The following is a 20,714-nucleotide window of genomic DNA, read 5'->3' as shown; positions in this document are numbered from 1 at the left end:
TATATAGTTTTTAAAAAAATTATAAAATATATGTGAGTGTACGGACTATATATTAATAAAAATATTCTTTCAAAAAAATATATTAATAAAAATATATCTAAGTTTATATATTAGTCTAAAAAAAATCTAAGTATATATCCTTTTTTATGGGAATATGTCATTATATATATATATATATATATATATATATATATATATATATTTGTGCGTGTGAATAGTGTTAGTATATTTTTATTTATGAAATTTAAGGTGAACTATATATTAGTTTTTATCTATGCCTTTTAACTTCAACTATTATTTAGTTCTTGATCTCACACCACGACAAAACGTCACACACCTCATCGCGCGGCAGCACGGGTTATGGACTAGTTGAATTTTAGCATGTGACTATGCATTACGAATTAAAGTTCCTTGTCACTAGGAGGAGCAGCCATTTTATTTCCATGTACAATTTGGCAAATAACCACTTCCTTTTTTAGATTTAGATGCTAAGAATGAACACCTATTTTTTTTTATGGCTATGACAAGGTCAAAGCAAATCCACTACAAGTTTTGACCTAAAAAATGTTCATGGTCAAAAGACAAGTAACCCGTTTATCTAGCATAATGTTTCTCCAACATAATCCATAATTGGATTTTAATTTTGGTGTATAAATACCTATGCAACGATGGTAACATAGTCGGGAAACAGATATTATTAATTATAAAGTTTCCCTAAGAACAAGTGTTCTTTCTTTTCATTTTGTTGGCCTTGGGGTTAACTTCATATGATTTGAAGTCCAAACCCCTTTTTTGGTCAACATAAAAAAAACCAATAAAAAATAAAAAATGGCAAGATCACTTGACATTATTCTTTTTGTGCTTTGTTTGGCAATTCTTACCCCTACATTGAATGCCAATAAATTAGAGAATAATGAGTATTGGAAAGAACAAAGACCTGAGTTTGATTCATATTGGCAAGAAAGGGCTAAGGTTGCAAAACAAGAGAATAAGGCTGCTTATTTTCCTGATCCTTATGCTGTCTCTGGAAACTTGACTGCTTCTATTTCCGAGTGAGCATTTTGCTATTTACATATTTATAACACATTTAATTTCATAAGGTAAAAATAGTGCATGTTTGCTTTTACATAAAAATGATGCAGAAACATAAAATTAAATTTGATATGGTTGAGTATTTTATTAGCAAGCTAGTGAGCTTTTTGCTATTTCTGATCTTACCCTATCATATTCATGACACATTCAATTTTATAACAGAAAAATAGTGCATGATTGTGTTTATGTAAAAATGATTCCAGAAACATAGAATTAATTTTAGAGGAACTTTGCCCATTGTTTCTAAGACTTCGATTTTGTCTAGATGCACCGTTTTTGATTAGATGGTGCATCTGAAGAAAACCATATGTTTTTGTCTTTCCGAAACGGTGCATTCGGGCATTTGTCGGATTTTTACAAATTGTTGGGGATAAAAGCATCTCTTAATTAATTTGGATATATTTCAGCGTTTTATTATTAACACACCATATCATATTCATAAGATAGACATCGAGTAAAAAATTCCTTGCATACATATCATTCTTTTACAAAAAATGCAATTCATTCTTAAAATTTATTAAAATGGTTTAAGATTCATAACCTAAAGTCTTTGCACAAATGCATAAAATCTATCTATAGTATAAGATAAACTAAAATGGGATTTTTTTGACAAACAGAATCATAGCCGCAAGGGACAAAGGAAGGAACTTGGGAGGACTTAAAGATGGAGCATGCATGGCCACAAACCCTATTGACAGATGCTGGAGGTGTGACCCAAATTGGGCTAACAACCGCCAAAAGCTAGCAGATTGTGTCCAAGGATTCGGAAGAAACACCCGCGGAGGTCAAGGCGGTCCAATCTATGTTGTCACCGATCCTTCTGACGACGACTTGATGGACCCAAAACCCGGAACCCTCCGTTACGCGGTGACACGTAACGGTCCCCTTTGGATCACATTCGCTCGCAGCATGGCCATCACACTCCAACAAGAGCTTATTATGTCTAGTGACAAAACCATCGACGGTAGAGGCGTTGATGTTTACATTTCCAATGGTGCCGGTATCACCATTCAATTTGTTAAGAACATTATCATCCATGGAATTAAAATTTACGACATTCAAGTCCGAAATGGTGGTCTGATTAGAGATTCCGAGACCCATTATGGTTTTAGAACAAAGAGTGATGGTGATGGTATTTCCATCTTTGGTGCTAGTAATGTTTGGGTTGATCATGTTTCCATGAAAAATTGTACTGATGGTTTGATTGATGCTATAATGGGTTCCACTGCAATTACCATCTCTAATAGTCACTTCACTGACCACAATGAGGTGAGTTATTCCTTCATTCTTCGCCTTTCCAAGCTCAGTCCAATTCAATCTTGGCCGAGTGATGTTTTTATCAGCCAAAATTAAATTGGACAGAGAGATTTCAAGTTCCCATCTTTTTTTTCTTTCACGAACACAAATTTAAATCTCAAAAAATATTAAAATAACACAAATTTTAGTGTGTTTCTTTATTTAGTCCAATTCAATATCGGTCGATAATATTTAATTGTTGGATCTAAGTTTGGAGATTTTTTGTTTGAGCTCCAACGGTTTTGCAGCAGCTGCACCGATAATGAAATCTGTGGCAGGGTTAATTTTCCTTACTTTTGAGTATTTGTGATGCAATACAGGTGATGCTTTTTGGTGCTAGTAACGACTATACCGAAGATAAAATCATGCAAATCACATTGGCATTCAACCACTTTGGAAAGAGATTAGTCCAAAGAATGCCAAGAGTAAGATATGGTTTTGTTCATTGTGTTAACAATGACTACACTCATTGGGAAATGTATGCCATTGGTGGTAGCCAGAACCCTACCATTATTAGTGAGGGTAACCGATTTATTGGCCCTTATAACAAAATGCTCGGCAATGACCTAATCAATTCAAAAGAAATAACAAAAAGGGAATACACAGAGGAGAGCGAATGGAAAAAATGGCAATGGAGATCAATCAACGACTTTTTTTTGAACGGAGCATTTTTCGTACAATCTGGACCAGAGCTAAAGGACAGACCATTTTCAAGTGAAGACATGATTACAGCTAAACCAGGAAGTTATGTTGGAAGACTTACACGGTATTCTGGAAACCTACGATGCCGTGTTGGTGAACCATGTTAGTTTAGGTCATTGCTACAACAAAGGCTTGGTAAAGGAGTTAAAGAAGAATGAAGAGCAATATGGAGTTTCCTAAAATAGTTTCTCTAAAAGAATATTTCATTTCACTTCAATTTTATTTTTGGTAGAGCATACTCAAGAAATCTTTATTTTCAATGTACAAAAAGCAGGAGTATTCAATATGAAATTTTTTCATTTGTTTTAGGCATATTTGCCTTATTTTCCTCCAATGTTCTTTCCTTTTCTTTTGTATTTGTGTAGCACGTCATGGCCACATAGTTCAAGATTTCTCTTTTGGTGGTATAGTTTAGTTAGTTTTATTAGGTTTGAGTTTTTAAGAGATAGTTATGTTTCCTCGACTATCGTTTATTTTTAACTTTCATTGGATTTTGGTGTAGTCCCCCCAATGTTTTTTTTTGTTTTTGTATTTTTTCTTTTTATTCGATACATTGTGGAGTATTTACAAGTGATTCTTATAAATCAGCATTATAGAAAAAAATACAATATAAATCAGCATTTTAAAGACATTATTAAGAACAAAAAAATATTGATCCTGTTCTCAAATGAAATGAACTAGATGCTACTATGGCATCGAAAAAATACAGGAATATACATAAAAAATGTCAGCATATGCACATTAACTTGATTTAACCAGAGATCAGTTTAAACATAGATCAAAGTTTTGAAAAATTAGGGCTTTAATTTTATAATGTCATTTGCTCCGATCAACTCATGCATTTACTCCAATGAAGTAAAGGTTCCATTTCACCAATCATTAAAATAAACTTACTAGAATTTAATTCAATCATCAAGCTCAAACAAGACTATGATTATTTATTTTTCCTAAAAAGATCTAATGACCATGAGCACATAGTTTATGCATTAACACAAGTGGGCACAAGTCCTTGCAAATCCAGTAACATTGTGCACCTTTAGAATATACGGTAGGGACCTAGCATATCAAATGTTCATTACTTCGTTGAAAGGATCAAGTAATATAGTAGCAATATCCGACGAGTAACTTCGAGCACATTGAGAATTTAATATCCCACCGAATCAAAGCTCTTAATACCAGTTGTTGGCAAGGCAAGGGGGCGCAAGGACCCAAACCACCGAGAGATCTCGGCACTACATGGAGTATACGAGTCACTGAACTTGTATATTCTTCCTTTTCATTCATTTTCAATATAGGACTAGCCACTCACATTTGAATTCCAACACTTTTTTTACCATAATCCCAAAATCTGAAACAACCATAGCATCTTCCGCTACCGTCTCTCTATTTCTTGATCCGTGCAGCCTTGTCAACTTGTTATTGACTGAGTATACTTGCTCATTTTTTGCACAATAATCTCACCGATCAAGGTTTGCAGCAGAAGCTTGATGTCCTAGTCTCTGCTCTTAATGCAGCTTACGATGGAGACGCTAGTATCACATGACGAAGATCATTACCTAGTTTCGGATAGCTATGGTGTCTTTTGTAGTTTTATATTCTGGATATAAATAATATATGGTTCGATGTATTTCTATTACCCATGTGTTTAAGTAGTTTAAATTTTTCGATACTTTCCGTGGAAAGAGATTTTAAATGTAAACTTCTTAACCAACAAGTCACCTCTATATACAAGTTGTAAACTCACAATTTATCAATCAATGAAACGCAGTTACAACAAACTCTCTCTCTCTCTCTCTCTCTCTCTCTCTCTCTCTCTCTCTCTCTGTTTTATTCATTCTATTTGACTGCTTGTAATGCAAGTTATGTGTTTTGTGTTAACAATTGACATCAAGAGTTCTGAGTCTAGGAAACTGATGACATAGCATCATATGATCTTTTTTGCTATGTTTTTAGTACTTTTATTTGCATTTCAAGACAAATAAGATGAGAGTTAGAGGAGTTGTCAATAGTTTGGGGAACATATTGTATTATTTTCGCTCGAGTCATTGTAATTCACTTTTATCCTAAATTATGCAACTCCAAAGGTGTTTTGAGTGTTTTGTAGTGATAAATCATGTAAATCGATGAATCAAGATATCACATGAAGTGTCAAGGATATGAAGATTGAAGACCAATGGTTCTTAGAAAGGTTTTTGAAGACAATATAAAGTGAAGAAAATTCATTTCAAGTTCATATGAGTTTCTAGACCGAAGAACGATCGAAAACAGGATGAAAACATAAGACTTCGCACAGGGGGCTGCCTCATGTGCAATATGTGCACAGGCCATGCGCCTCTGCGCATGAGACGGTGTCGTCATTGCCTCATGAACCCCTGTTATGCGCCTCTGCTTTCTGCGGGAAAAAACTGCCTGTTGCTTGTTTTTCAAGCTGGATCGGTGGAAAAAACTCAGTTTTCTTCTCTTGAACCCTAAGTAATCATATGCTATAAATGGAGACCCTTGCACACATTCTTATTCATTCAGAAAGCTAAAATTTAAAGAAAAGGGCCAAGCATCAAACTCCAAGGCAGATGATCTCCATCCTCCTCTTGTTCTCTCTAGGGTATGTTTTTCTATTGTTTTGTTATGATGTATGTTACCATGTGCAACTAAACATCTTTGATTAGGGTTCTAAGATGAACCCCTTCTTATTTGTTGGATTCAATTAATAAAGTTTCTATTCAGTTATGCTTTTCTTGTGTCGGATTTAATTTGTTCTTTCCTGTGCCTAATGCTTTTACAATTGAGAATCTGTATCAGTAATCTTGAAAATTGATCCGTATAAAATCAGTAGGATTGACAACTCGAAATTATTATTTTGTTCTTGGCAATTCTAATTTCTTATTTCTTAATCATAATTAATGAAATTAAGTATGAAACTTGATGATTTCTAATTCTTCATTTCGGTAATGCCATAACTTTAACAAGGTTATCTTACCGAACACGGTGTCGTTAGAGTTAATAAGGAGTTCTAAAATCAGTTTCTTAAATCACAAGTAGACACCACATAACTTAAGTTTTACTAAGTTAATTCCAATAAAGATGAAGAAGTAATTCAAGGATTCCCTAATCGTCGTTAAACCTCTGAATCACAAACCTAATCTTGCATTGGGCAGAGCAATTAAACCTTGCAACTCTATTTTCCTCTCTTTTCCATTTACTCTTTAAATTAGTTTTGCTAATTGCTGAGTTGAACGACAATCCTTATGGAGATGATAAACTTACTACTTTATTACTTGTTACGATTTGGTGCACTTTCCAATTTCTTCCATCAGAAACACGAGAGAATAATGAAGGGAACTATCTTTGGGAAACACGAGTGAAGTCTGTATGATTTTAGTATTTCTTGAAAAGCAATCATGAATACAAATGGTGATTTTCCATCAAATCTGTTGATTCTTGATGGGAGTAATTGGGAACGACGGCGCACATTGATGAAGTCCTTGTTTGAGCTCAAAAAGTGCTTGAGATTGTCCATAATGGCTATGAAGATTTGACTGCAAATCCTACATAGGTGCAAAGAACACCGTTTAAAGATGCAAAGATGAAAGATTGAATGGCTCTCTTCTATATTTAACATAATGTGGATACAAATAAATTTTAAAAGGTTTCAAAAGTAATAAGATCAAAGGAGGCTTGTGATTTCTTGGAGGAATATCATGATGGCAGTGAGAATTTGAAACAAGTGAAGTGTCAATATCTAAGATGAAAGTTTGAGATAATGTTCATGGAAGAAGATCAAAGAGTCAATGATTACTTCTCAAAGTTGCTTGCAATGGTGAATTATATGAAAGCTTGTGGTTATAATGTATCTGATAAACAAGTTGTTGAGAAGGTAATGAGATCTCTAACCTCTAAGTTTGATTTCATAGTGGAAGCAATCCAAGAATCAAAAGATATTAGAGCAATGAAAACTGAAGAGCTTCAATCATCTCTGGAAGCACACGAGTTTCTTGTGATTAAAAGAGGAGCATAGAGGTTTGTGCAACAAGCATTGCAAGTACAAGTCACCAAAAAAGATGGCTATGATAAGAATTCAAAGAACAAATGTAAATGAAAATTCAAGAAAGGTAACTAGTTCGATAATGGAAAGTCCAAGATTAATGACAAAGCTGAATCCTCTAAGAGAGGAGGAGGTTCTGGAAACAATCACAGTAAAATAAAAGACTTTGATAAGAGAAAGGTGCCATTGTATAATTGTGAGAATTTTGGATAGTATGTTGATGAGTGTTGGCACACGAAAGATGGAAAAAAAGGTCATACAAGTGATGAAGAAGCTGTTGGAAAATATATAGCGCGAGGGAGCTAGTGGTAGGGACACACATTAGTGATGAGCATATTGTAGGAGGAGACACATTAGTGATATGGTGAAGCCTCTAATATTATTGACATTGCATCTCAATGGCTTAAAGGCTTGAATACAATTGCACCCATATAAGTCTATTTATAGGTGCTTATAGATGTTTCTAGAACTAGAATAATCTAGGCCTTTATTTGCCTTTTCTACATTAGAATATTATGGATGTTTCTAGGCTACAACTTAACCTAGACATTAATGGAACAATCTAGAAATATATAATAACTTTAAGCTTGTTCTAGTTTTCTCTAATGTATTCTAGAAATATCTAGAAATGTGCATCATATTTCAACAGAAGCAAATATTGTTCAAGATGATTTTGACTCTGAAGTAGTCTTGCTAATGGCTACTACAAGTGAAAGATATCCTATGTGTGAGGATTGGTACCTTGATTTTGGATGTTCAAATCTTATTACAGGACACAAGTAATGTCACATATTAAGTACCTATTGGTATAAATTACTTATATAAAAAAGAATTCCTAGATATTAAGTACCTATTGGTATAGAAAAAGAATTTATATCTGCATAAAAAAGGAATAGGATGGATGTTAAGCACCTATAAATAACTTGTACTTAATAACTGCATAGAAAAAGAATTTCTAGCCCTAGTATTTGCATTGGAAAAAGAATCTGCTACCCTTAGGATTTCAGGTTTCCTTAGCATGGTGGTAAGTATGCTGGTTTACATCAAACAATAAAATATCAAGTCCACAGAGACCACTCTTTGCTTGATTTATGTTTTTAACTAGGGGTGGGAATGAGCCGGGCCGAGCCGGGCTTTGCTTAAATAGGCTAGGCCTAGTTGAAAAAACTAAGGCCTAAGCCTTGGTCTTTTACCTGTCAAAGACTTTATTTTAAGCCTGACCTGGCCTTTTTAAAAGTCTAACCTGACCTATTAGCATGTCTAAAAGCCTAGTTTGTGTTATAAATTTCAAACAGAGTTTGTTCATCAATTTTTTTTCCTTTCAATTTGTGCAACATACTTAATACAGAGATAAACATTAATTAGATACAAATTAAACTAATAAAACACAATTGGTGTGAGTAACTCTTGACTTGTTAGATGAACTTCATCTGATATATGTGGAAAATAGCAAGAGTTGTGTTGTATCCCAAATACAAAATAAATAAATAAAAACTGAAATAATAATAATTGTGGTACGAAAATTTGAAGGATCAGTAATTCTTTCTGATATATATATATATACGGGCCGGCCTGATAGACTTGATAGGCTTTTTTATAAGCCTAAGCCCGGCCTAATTAAGTTAATAGGCTTTTTAAAAAGCTCAAGCTTGACTCATTTATTAAACGAGCTAGGCCGAGCCGGGCTTTTAGTAGGCCGAGCCATAGGCCCTCGACGGATAGCCTGGCCTATTCCCACCCCTATTTTTAACATAAATTTTATGAACAAGATTTTATAAAAGAGTTTTAGTACACGAATAAAATTAAATTGAAACAAGATAGCTAGATAGAGTTGTGATGGGATTGAATTTCAATAACTATTCCTAGTATGTTTCCTCTTAATTGATTGTATACTTTTTTATGCTTCAAATATAACTCCAGCAATCCTTCATCATACGTCTCTTGCTAAGGTTAATGACGCAAGATCCATAGAAACAACTGACTTCTGATGCATTGGTGGCAAAATAGGCGATTGTTTCTATGGCGTAAGCTCGGATAGTTATACCTTAAAAATTAGGCGATTGTTTCTATGGCGTAAGCTTGGATAGTTATACCTTAAAAATAATTGCTAGATTATATGTATTTTCAATACTTACAAATTTTTTATATTTAATTAGTCATGTTACACAAAGAATTAATTATAAGCAAATCCTCTTCCATGAAACAAAAGCCATAGACTAAAATTCAAAGCAAATAAGATAGAAAAAACTATCATTTAGAATTTCTTCCATGAATGTGCCAACTTCCTTGAGTCTAAAGAAGAATATAGGAATTCATGTTTTAGATTCTCCCCTTTGGAGTTAGAAAACTTGATTTTCTTTTTAGTAGTTAGAAAACTTGCTTAGGTAAGTTTTATTTCTCTTTTTCCTGTGCTTCTGTGTTAAATAAGTATGTAGTTAAAACAAACGAAGAGCAGCAGAGTTTTAAACATAAACTTATAGAATTAGATTTGGCCAGCAAAATCGCCAGTTTCGTGTTGGACATAACACCTTTCATGCATTTCCACATAACAACTTAAGCTTGTAGATGAAAAGAACGAGTTAGAATATCAATAAGTGTCAACTAGATAAAAAAAAGAACTACCCTTGGGGTTTGAATATCAACTAGACTTGGCATTAAAAAATCATTGTGAGAAAGATAGTGTAAGATGAAAGGAATATTATTGACTATTATATAAGAATTAGCCTTCATTTAGACTTAAATTTCAGATCTGTTACAAACTCAAAATATGCAGAAAACCAATAATGCAGAAAAAACAGAATTCAAAATATTCATCATCACTACTCACTACAAAACAAACGTGTGAGCTTTCTATTTCTTAGTTCACTTATATCTTCTCCGAAAATACATCTACAACATGTTTTTAAATTGTGAATCAAAATAATGTGCATCTTAACATGGACTTCATACAAGGAATCAACAATGCTGCTAAAAAACCAGCAAAGTCAAAAAGGCCATGAGCTTTGATTTTAGCCCTTTTTATAATTTATTCTATCTATTAGCTGCTATTGAGAATAAGATATTTGCTTCCCCTCAAGTTGAAATTCGTTGATTTATCGGATTTCAAAGTATAAACAAACCTCACCAAAGAAACAATATTACAAAGGAAGAGGGATATTTTGAAAATAAAACTAATAAAAATTTGAGTTAGCCAACCAAATCGCCAAAGCAACATGTTCATTGACATAAAAGGAATAAAAAAGTTACCTTCAACAGAACCATGTAAACTTTGGTCCCTTTGGAGGAGACGAGAAAATTGAATAGCAAACAAAGGTGAAGATTTTAAATTCACAGAAGTAATATTCAAATTCAAAAGCGGAATATGGAGAAGTCAAAACAGATACAATATGTCACACTGTAGACAAGTGCATGCACAAGTATGAACACAAAAGAATGAGAATGAACTTATTAACTTCGAGATTGTAAAGACAGTGCATTAATGTCCAAAAAAAGTATGCAAATCAACAGCATATGACTGCAACAAAATTTCAGTTCAAATTACCGTATTTAAGTAGCTTGTGTTCATTGGATACGAACAACGAATACATTTTATTCAGAAATAAAACATAATGAATTAAACGAACAAGTAGAAATAATCTTCCTTCCCTTGCAAGGTCACGGAACATCTTCATACTTAAATTCAAATGAAAGTTTACATCCCGGAGATATCCTTGGATAGTAGGACAATTCTTCTTCAATTTGACTTGCTATCGAAGAAATCAGGAATAACGCCAATTATAATGCCAATTGTCATGTCTTGTAAAAGACCCGCGTTCTGTAAAATATTTTTTGCAAATCGAATATCATTTGCCAATTGAATATCATTGCTCGTACCATCGATATTTAAAATAGTGCATGATCTAAGGTGAGATGAAACACATTCAAGTACTGAAATTGGACATTTCCATTCCTCGGATAAGCTGGTTAACCACCACCACTGTCAAAGGGATAAAAATTAACATTAACAAGCATTATTCAACTAAGTGAGGTCAGCTACAACATAGATCGCATGACGCCATAATGATCTATAAAATAACATTTATAAAAATATATGGAGAAACAAAAAACAACACACAAACAAAAATACCTTTTTAATGAAAAGAATTTGAAGCTTGGGACAATGGCAGAGTAATTCTACTACACCATTCCAACAAATATATGAATAACTAGGAAACACTAGTTCGATGGAAATTAAGTTTTGAAAGAGTGGAATGGATTTCAAAGATAAAGCTTTTGTGCAATCCATGTCTACGCGTAGAAACGTGACATTATTAATACCAATAACCACAGCAGCCCTTATCCCTATTCTGCATACAAATCTTCTAGGATAGGACGAGCATAAATAAAATTTATGTAATCATTCCAATTTTGAAAACAAACTGATGTCAGATTTAGGGTTTTAATTGATGGAAGATGAACACACGAAGTACCCTTTCCAACATATAAACCTTCAAGTTTTAGAACAAGGGTTTGAGAGACAAAAAGATCGGGCATCAAGGTATGGGAAGGCAAACTGAGATGAATTTCCTCTATATGGCGCTGTTTTGCTGCTTCTAGCCACTTAGTCACATTAAATTTACTATTTCTCTGGTGGTATATAAAGAGACACTTGAAGCGGAAAATTTTCATGGGTTGGTTGGTTGAAAGAGGAGAGAGCATGACATTATTGACAAAACGACAGAAGCGCTTAAAGGTTCTACATTTTTTTTATGGTTTTATAGCTGAGGTCGATTATGGGGAGTGAATAGCAGAGTGGGGTCCACCGCTTGGAAAGAATGGTTGTAGTAAAAGCTAGTTTGGTTGGGAGAAAAGCGAGAATGTAAATCAATAACTCATCTGGTAAATCGCTTATTCTATCGACCGAGCTGTTTCCACAATTGTAGAGTGCGTGCTGTAAAAAAAAAATTTTTTTTTTTTTAATCTATTATATATAATATATATTAAATCAGACCCTCAAGCCATTGTGTTAACATAGTTCAACCTTGACAAAAATAAAATTGAAAACTTTACGATAGATGTCGCAAAAATGCCTTTAATGTTAAAGGAAACATAGCTTTAACCAGGAGCAGGCTGCATCCAGATCAAAATGTATAGATATGAGTCATGACGCATTATTCCTTGCAACACGCACACCAACCGCCACAGCCACTCCAAGTCCAACTGAAACAAACAAAAGAGAACGATCTATGAGTGTGTGGTACTGTTTGTAGGTTTTTTCAGGTTTAGTTTTTGGGATGCCTAAATGAGGGTGCTTGGCAGCAGTTACAATTCGGCGAAATATATTGTCGAAATCTTCTAACGTCACACTGATTGGCATGGGAGCCTCTGCTGCCATGTCCTGACTAACCATAGTTGCCTCTGGTATATCCATTGTAAATGAATCCTGATCATCTTTAGCTGCAACTATTACACAGGGCACCTGAAAGCCAGTGTCTTCTCCATGACCAGTAATTTTTAACAAGAGTTCAGATGATGCCTCCCATGAAGACTCGTCAGACCTGTCGTAAACAAAAACTGCAACGTCACATGTGGCCAAAGACTCCTTGTCGGCCAGAAGCTTTGTGACTCCACCTTCAGAAATCTCTCTCAGCACAAGATATTTTTTGTTTTCCCTCGAGATATCAACAGCATTCACAGCATAACGATCCTCGTTGGTTGGGTTGTAAGCTTCAGAATATGGCCTTCCAATGAAAGAATTCATTAAAGCAGATTTTCCAGCCTTCATAGTGCCAAAAATAAAGCACTGCAATACATTTCTTTCTGAGTGTTGTTTTTTGCGATCCAGGTGTCGCCTCCTAGTCACATGGATAGCAGATGATGAATCACCAGGATAACCAATGTATCGCAGGTTCTTCATGCTTAAGGTTGGGTTTATAAGTGTCATGAGTGCCCACTCTGACAAAAATGCATCAAGTGATAGTCCCCCAACTGCATTCCTTTTTACGGCATCCTTGTATGGATTTTCAATCCAGGGATTTTCCGGGGCAGTCGAAAACAATTCTTCAAGTTCATGGGGTTGCAGCACCTTGTCAAAATCACCATCAAATTCATCAAAGACTGTCTCCAAAAAATCAAGTGCCTCCTTGGTCAATTCAACACTCTGATCAGGTGCACGCTTCAAAGGTGGAAACAAATCATGAGCAAGCTGGAAATCATCATTATATCCAAAGTTCCTGAGTGTGGTCCATGTTATCTCAATAGGACCTTTTTCGACAAAAAGGGCATGAAGAAATAGAAATCCTTTCAGAGTAAGTCCTCGTTCATTCACACCTTCGGAGAAATTTTTCTGCACAACCTTCTTAACAGTCACAATCTCGCATGGTTTCAAAGGAGCATAGAAACATTTAAGCTGGAAAGCATTAAGTTCGGCATCGCTTAGTGCGCCATCTTTGTCACGGTCACAAAGAATAAAAATTCGCTTCAAAGCCCGCCCACATCGAGAATTTAGAGTCTTTGACTCCTTGTCAAATAAAGGAGCCGTGGGATAAAGAGCGGCCTTTTGTGCCAAGTAGAAAACATCAGAAACCTGGATCCGCTTGTGTGCTGAACACTGAATGTATGATTCAATCTCGCAGAACTGCTTCCTCATTTGTGACATCGCCTGTTCTAGGCCCGCCTGTTGATTTTCATCTATCATATCAAGTTTGCAACCAGCTACTATAACTGGAACTTTGACCTGTAATTTGCGAAGACGGGGGAGCCAAAATGTAGTTATATCTTCAAGTGTCTCAGTGCGATCACATGCATATGTTAGGATAACTGAGTCAGCCAGCTGTAATTCTTCAGCAACTTTATCAGCATCCCCAATACGGGAAGAGGTGTCTATGTATGTGACTGAGTCGAAATTGCAATACGAGGGTAATAAGATGGGGCCGAGATTTTCCTGGAATTTAAGGCAAGCCTCGGTTACAATGAGGCTGGTTTTACCCGTTCCACTGTCTCCAGCGACAACAATACGATTCACCGACTTAGATGAAGCTCTCACTTCCGGCATCGAGACTTACAGCAAAACACGCGATAAGAAACCTTAGAATCGCGAAGAAACCTCTCTCAGAATTCTGACTCTGAGTAACCCTTTTTTCATGAGTATAAAGTCTGGAAAAATAAATAAAAAATATTAGTTGGCTATGAATAAAAATCTATGATTATTTCATACAAACAGATATACAAAGCAGTAGCAGTTAACCTGAATCGTAGAAGAAGATGAAGCTACTTTTTCCTTCGATTCTCGTTGTTCCCTTCTTTTCTTCACAGCTGAAGGAATGAATCAATAATTCTCCAATTGTATAACTTGGTTTCTATTTATACTAATAAACCAAACCCTAATACGTATCAGAGCAACACACCAAACCCTAATATAAAAACCAGGGGCGGAAATCAAGATGGTGAATCTGACCCGATACCGTGTTGTTTCAAAACACTAAAAACATGGAAAAAATCGTGACATAAATTTAATTCTATTAATGATAGATCAGGAAAATTTAATTATAATAAATTTCAAATTCTTCAGCTTAGTGAAGAGAGAGAGAGAAAAACACTACAAACTTTCCCTTAATTATTGGAACACATTTGTATCAATATTGGTTAGATGGGTCTTAATTCTTAAATATTTGTTAAATGATTTTTTTTTCACTACCAAAACAAAACAAAAAAAAAATTATAAAAAAATATGCATTATTATAAAATAGGTAGATTCTAAAGTGACAGCTCAATTAAATCCCTCACCCTTCACTACAAAAAAAAAAACCCTCACCGTTGTACCATGACAAAAATACCATTAGATCTAATTAATGGTCTAGATTTATTAAAATAAAAAATGAGACCATCAAAAAAAAGAATCCTTCACCGTTGTACCATGACAAAAATACCATTAGATCTATTTAATGGTCTAGATTTATTAAAATAAAAAAATGAACACATGTTCATACATTCAATTGTGACTAACTAGTGTTTGCAAACATTCAACTTTCGTTAAAGATGTACACTTTAATTAGTTGTCTTTGCTTATATATGTATATGCTAAGACCAAAAAGAAAGCATATCAATTTTGCAATGTTCCTACGAATAATTTTAAAGCTGAAAGGCCATTTTTTATCACCTTCATTTCAAACGAAGTTTCAATTTTTTTTTTTTTTTTGTTGAAGCCGGAACCTAACATTATTCTTGGTAGCGTTTTTCACCATGAAGTATTTAAAGTTTCAAATTTTATGGTTTTTCTTTTGACACAGTAGTGATCGACACTGATTTTAATTTTGCATTTTGTAACGATGTGAAAATGTTTGGTGAAAGAAATTGCGATCATTGTCACTTTCCCATCTCTACTTTTTCATTTTAGAATGGATGTAGATTTTTTCTGCAAGCATATAGATTTACAGATTTCAAGATTCTAAGGAAGAGGATGAAGAAATATAATAGAGACAAGATTGTATAAGAAAATGTCTAGTTATTCTCAATTTTATTTTCAATAAATCTTGACCATTGATTCAGTTAAACGGTGTTTTTCTCATTGTCCGCCAGTGAGAGACATAATTGAGCCCTCATCCTAGAAGCCACCTATAAAATAATTGATTTTTTTTAATTTTTTTTCTAGTACTGGATGTAGCTCACACATTTTAAATATTGAGAAGTGAGGTGTCTGAGTTCGAACCCCGACCCCTGCATATATTATCAATTGTCCCTACCAATTAAGCTAAGCTTAAGGAGACATACTTGAAAATTTTATTATTAATAATTGTGGCACTAATATTTCAAATAAAAAAAAAGTATTGTGGCATTAATGATCATTTTACGACTATTCCATATAAGATATGGACAATGTCTCTTTTTACTACGCTACCGTGTGTGTATATTTTATTATGCTTGTTTATATAATTTTGATTAAAATTTTAATTTTAATTTTTTGACAAAAACAAAACGATATTCATTCATTCAAATTGATAAAGTACATCAGATACAAACATCGCTAAAAATGTAAAGGATGAATCTGCGAACAAACTCAAAACACCCAAGTTAATAACATACAACGACAAAATTCCTACAAATAATATGATAAAATCTAAATCACCGAACTACCCATGCTTCCGGATTTGCAACGTTGACGCCCAAATCATTGATTAAATTTGTAATTGACTGATGTCGATCTTTCAATAGGAACTAAACGAACAGCGCGACAAGACGCGAAATCAAACGCCGCACAAGACAACTAACAACACAACTCCTCAATTTGACGACGAAATGACTAAAACACAAAAGGAAAAACTTGATATATGTGAAAACCACTTATTTAGATTGAAAGAAAAGAGGAAAAAATATGTAGAAGGGTGATTTTAGGTCAAAAATGACCTAAAACCATCCCTCTTCGATGAATGAAGGAGAAAGAAAGTTTAGAGAGAACTTCGAGTTTCTCTCACTAAAAAACTATGGTCAACCGTGATAATTTTTTTTAAATGTTAATGAAAATAAGTCGTACATCGATTTATCTACAACTTATTGTCAAAATATATAAGGAAATTATTTATTAACCCGATGCATTTTGGTTTATCTGTATATAAAATAAAAACAAAATTACGATCATTTATTGTTTATTCCAATGCTAATTAGTAAAATGATAACATAAATGTATAAATAACTTCATCTTATCTAAATATTGCTTCATCATCCTAAAGTTGGTGGGTTGTAATGAGATCAGGGCCGACCCATAGCTCGTCGAGGCTGGGCGATGGCACTGGGCCTTGATTTTTTGGGGGCCCAAAACAGATTTTTTTTTAATATGCAAGGCACTTAATTAATAGGGTTAATTATGTTTTTGGTCCCTACAAAAAATTTCTGCACTCAATATTAGTCCTTACTCAATCCAAATTTGTTTAATTTATGTTTAAACTCTTAAGTTTTTCAACAATTTTTTACAGGCGTGTTAAGAACATTATTAAAAGGTCCTTCGAAAAAAATATCGCAAAAATTTGATTTCTACGTCCATATTTTTGTTACTTATATCTTAAATTTTTGTCGTTTTAAAAAATTCATATTTAATTTATTTCATGTTAAAAAATTATAGATTTTAGTAAATGAATCTTTCGTAGTGTTCTAAACTTGTATAAAAAGAATCGTTAAAAAATTTAAGAGTTTAAGGATAATTATACAAAATTTACTTTAGCAGGGACTAAAATTAGAAGTAATTTTTTTTTGTAGGGATTAAAAAAGCTATTAAAATTAAGTAAGGACTAAACTTAGAAGGTCGCAATTTTATAGGGACCAAAAACATATTTAACCCTAATTAATATTTATATTTAGTTAATGCACTAATATTTCAAACAAATTAGCGTGTTTCAGTGGCGCACCTACCTAGAGGGATTTTTTATTAATAATTTAATTTTCATTAGAGGGATTTTTATTAATAATTTTCTTTTAGTGCATTATTTAGTCTTTTGGGGCCCAAAATTTAATGTTTTTTTTCCATCCTTAAAAACCAAAACAGGGCCAACAAATTTGTTAAGACAGCCCTGAATATAATTTTCTTTAATAATTTTCTTTTTAGTGCATTATTTAGTCTTTTGGGGCCCAAAATTTAAATTTTTTTTTTCCATCCTTAAAAACCAAAACAGGGCCAACAAATTTGTTAAGACAGCCCTGAATATAATTTTCTTTAATAATTTTCTTTTTAGTGCATTATTTAGTCTTTTGGGGCCCAAAATTTAAATTTTTTTTTTTCCATCCTTAAAAACCAAAACAGGGCCAACAAATTTGTTAAGACTGCCCTGAATGAGATAGAGATGCAAAATATTGCTTCATCTTATCCAAATCTTGCAAGTTAGTGGGATCTTGGTTTACTATTTTCTAGTCAAAATACATGAGAGAATCGAAGGTGATTCTTGATGTGAGAATGTGATTTAGCCATTCAAAACACACGAGAAAATCAGAGCAAGATGTGACTCAATCAGGAATCGATTAAGACTGAGGAATCAATTGAGGATATGATTCAATCATGAATACACGAGAAAATCGATCGTCATGAAAAGGATCGGGTGTAAGTGAAATACAAATGGCTAGCAGAGGAGTTTCGTTGTCCAGGCTATAAAAAGGGTGGAGAATCCGAGACAATCAAAACGAAGAATAAGGAGAATCCAAGAAATAAAACAAAACAAAAAAAAGCTCTTTCTCCCTCAAACATGCCTTCACTAACACAATTTATGTTTTTTTTCTTTTTTTTTTTATCTTTCTTCTCATATAGTACGTCCCGCTTTCCTACCTTTTCATGTTCAAACATCCAATAAAAAGTCTACGTAAATTTCCTAGACTTGCCTGTCTTAAATGCAACGCTTGAATACTTGTACGACCACAAAATCTCAACCCTGTCCGTTGTTTTTATGGTGTCCTTGCCAACTCACAAAAAATTACATCGTGAGTTGGCAAAGACACCATAAAAACCACTGAATGGGTTGACTTATTGTGGCACTACGAGTATACTAGGGTAGCATTTAAGACAAGTAAGTCTATGCAATTTGCATAGACTTTTCTTGAAAGTTTGAATATGAATAAGTAGGAGGGCAGAACGCAAGGTATGAGAAGATAGATAGAAGAAGATAAAAACAGAAAATGTGCTAGTGAAGCTATGTCAAGGAAAAAATATTATTTATTTTTTGGATATGATTGTTATTAAATTTATAGAATTGAAAGAAAAAAAAACGATGAAGTTCAAGTACTATATTACTATATTTCCATGACACGCGAAAAGGATCTCATACCTTTGAGTTTTGTGTAGGCTTTATGAACTTTACTCTTTCAATCCCTCTGATTGTCTATGCCACATTGAAATTTTTTGTCCACTCCAAATAAAAAAGTAATTAGTCTATAGCTATAGCACAGGGCCTCAAATTTAGAGGCACCTAAAAAGTTAAAAAAAAAAAAAAACTAACCACGGTCTGTCATTGGAATGTGATTTTTCTATTTTATCGTCAATTATGCATTGTCCATAGGTAAATGTCATTTTGAATGATTGTTCATATGTTTAACTTCAACTTAGGTAAAAGTCATTTTGAGCCTCAAAGTATTTATAAGTATTACAAATAATCAAAATATAAGCACAAACATTATCAAATCTATGCTACGCACAAAAAAAATGATTATCTCGCTGAAAAAAAAAAGATGCAACACCATTGAGAAATGGTATCACAATGAATTGAAGTATGCTTACCTGGAAATAAAAATTCGAGTCACCTTCAGTTGGTATAAGTCTGGACGATGGCATCAAAAGTACCAATGTGAATAAAGAATGTTCTGTTTCTTAAATAATGAACACATAAATTCAATAAATTCAAAAATGCATGAACCATAGGATTGCTGCATTGTCGTAAGAAAATTGTATACAACACCATTGAAAACAATGTGAAAGTGCAACAAAAATAGGAGGAAACTCAAATAAGCCCAAAAACTTGTAACTGCAACAAAAATAGATTAAGATATGATAACTTATATTGTTTTACGGAAAAGTATGAATTAAAGGAAGCTTTTCAATTAAATTAAATTTTGTGATTCTTAACTTACGGAAAAGTATGTATGAACTATAGATTTCTAGAGTTAAATTAAATTAAATAACTTCTCAAAAAAGTATGAATTATGATGTAGAATCCAATTTACACTTAAACAAGGAGATGTGATTAGTGATTAGTGATTAGTGATTTTTTATAAGTTTATCCAATTTCACTCATTGTCATAACAATATCTTCTAATAAAAATCAACATATAAATATGAGAATCAATTAAATGTTAAATGAGAATAAATAAGAAAGAGATATAGTAAACTTATCCATGATCAAAATGGTGGTAATTTGATATTGGCAACCGCAAGTAAACCATCACGAAATCATGAGTGACGACAACCTGCAAAATTAGGAGTGAGCAACGGTCGGTTTCGGACGGGTTCGGGGCTGAACCTGCCATGATGGATGAAACCGATCACCTGATTCCAAGGCCCAATTCCGCCCACATACACTTTCGGTTTGGGCGGTTCTCGGTTTGGGCGACTCTCGGTTTGGGCGGTTGGGTTGAATCGGTTATGAAATTTTTTGAAAAAAATAATATAAAAAATCTGCTTTATTTTAAAGTCCACTTTTAAGCCCAAAAAATTACAGACAAGCAGGAAGAGGAAGAAAATGGACATGAGTTGAGCCTCTCTTTTTACCTCTGCAGAAAATAACAAACATACAATGCAAATACGCACAGAACATGAGAAAAAGAAGAATATGAGGGTGAAAAGAGAAGAGGACGATGGAGTTTGAAAAACAATGGAGATTGAAGTTTGAGGTTAGAGAGGTTCCAAGGAAGAGAGAGGCGTGGTGGTGGAGTTCCACGATGGAGGTGTGGTTGAGTTCCTGCTTGTAGAATAAAGATTAGAGAGGTTAGTTTATGTGTGAAAGAAATAAGGAGTACTACTACTGCAATTATTAATTATATTATAATATACTTATTTTATTAACATCACATACTATTTTATATTAATATTTATGGCAATGTCTTGGAAATCTATCAAAGAAACAAGACGTGTGTC

General features: G+C 33.6%; 1 protein-coding gene and 1 pseudogene across 3 annotated transcripts; one reads left to right on the top strand and one right to left on the bottom strand.

Annotated features, from left to right (window-relative positions):
• The first annotated feature begins 671 nt into the window (after positions 1-671).
• Positions 672-3,424, top strand: LOC146899617 (pectate lyase-like). The gene is made up of 3 exons (XM_085734964.1): positions 672-1,052; positions 1,710-2,361; positions 2,709-3,424. The coding sequence occupies exons 1-3, from the start codon at positions 829-831 to the stop codon at positions 3,195-3,197; spliced, it is 1,365 nt and encodes a 454-aa protein (XP_085591090.1). The 5' UTR covers positions 672-828; the 3' UTR covers positions 3,198-3,424.
• A 7,233-nt stretch (positions 3,425-10,657) lies between these two features.
• Positions 10,658-14,695, bottom strand: LOC146899616 (mitochondrial Rho GTPase 1 pseudogene; annotated as a pseudogene). Of its 2 annotated transcripts, XR_015022497.1 has the most exons (3): positions 14,358-14,695; positions 11,259-14,266; positions 10,658-11,108 (listed from the first exon to the last, which is right to left on the bottom strand). The product of XR_015022497.1 is annotated as a mitochondrial Rho GTPase 1 pseudogene, transcript variant X1 (transcript). The 2 variants fall into 2 exon arrangements; XR_015022498.1 differs by having other exon boundaries at positions 10,658-14,266.
• Between the last annotated feature and the right edge of the window lie 6,019 nt (positions 14,696-20,714).

Source organism: Medicago sativa, chromosome 8 (genome assembly GCF_051527215.1).
Source record: "Medicago sativa cultivar Bolivia chromosome 8, Bolivia_mono, whole genome shotgun sequence".
NCBI classification, from domain to species: domain Eukaryota; kingdom Viridiplantae; phylum Streptophyta; class Magnoliopsida; order Fabales; family Fabaceae; genus Medicago; species Medicago sativa.
This window is presented reverse-complemented; position numbering and strand designations above follow the sequence as displayed.

Bases quoted from the DNA above. Each gene is read 5' to 3' on its own strand.
- LOC146899617 (XM_085734964.1), top strand. From the start codon at position 829: ATGGCAAGATCACTTGACATTATTCTTTTTGTGCTTTGTTTGGCAATT. The intron at 1,053-1,709 runs GTGAGCATTTTG...TTTGACAAACAG, and splicing joins TTGACTGCTTCTATTTCCGA to AATCATAGCCGCAAGGGACA. The intron at 2,362-2,708 runs GTGAGTTATTCC...GATGCAATACAG, and splicing joins ACTTCACTGACCACAATGAG to GTGATGCTTTTTGGTGCTAG.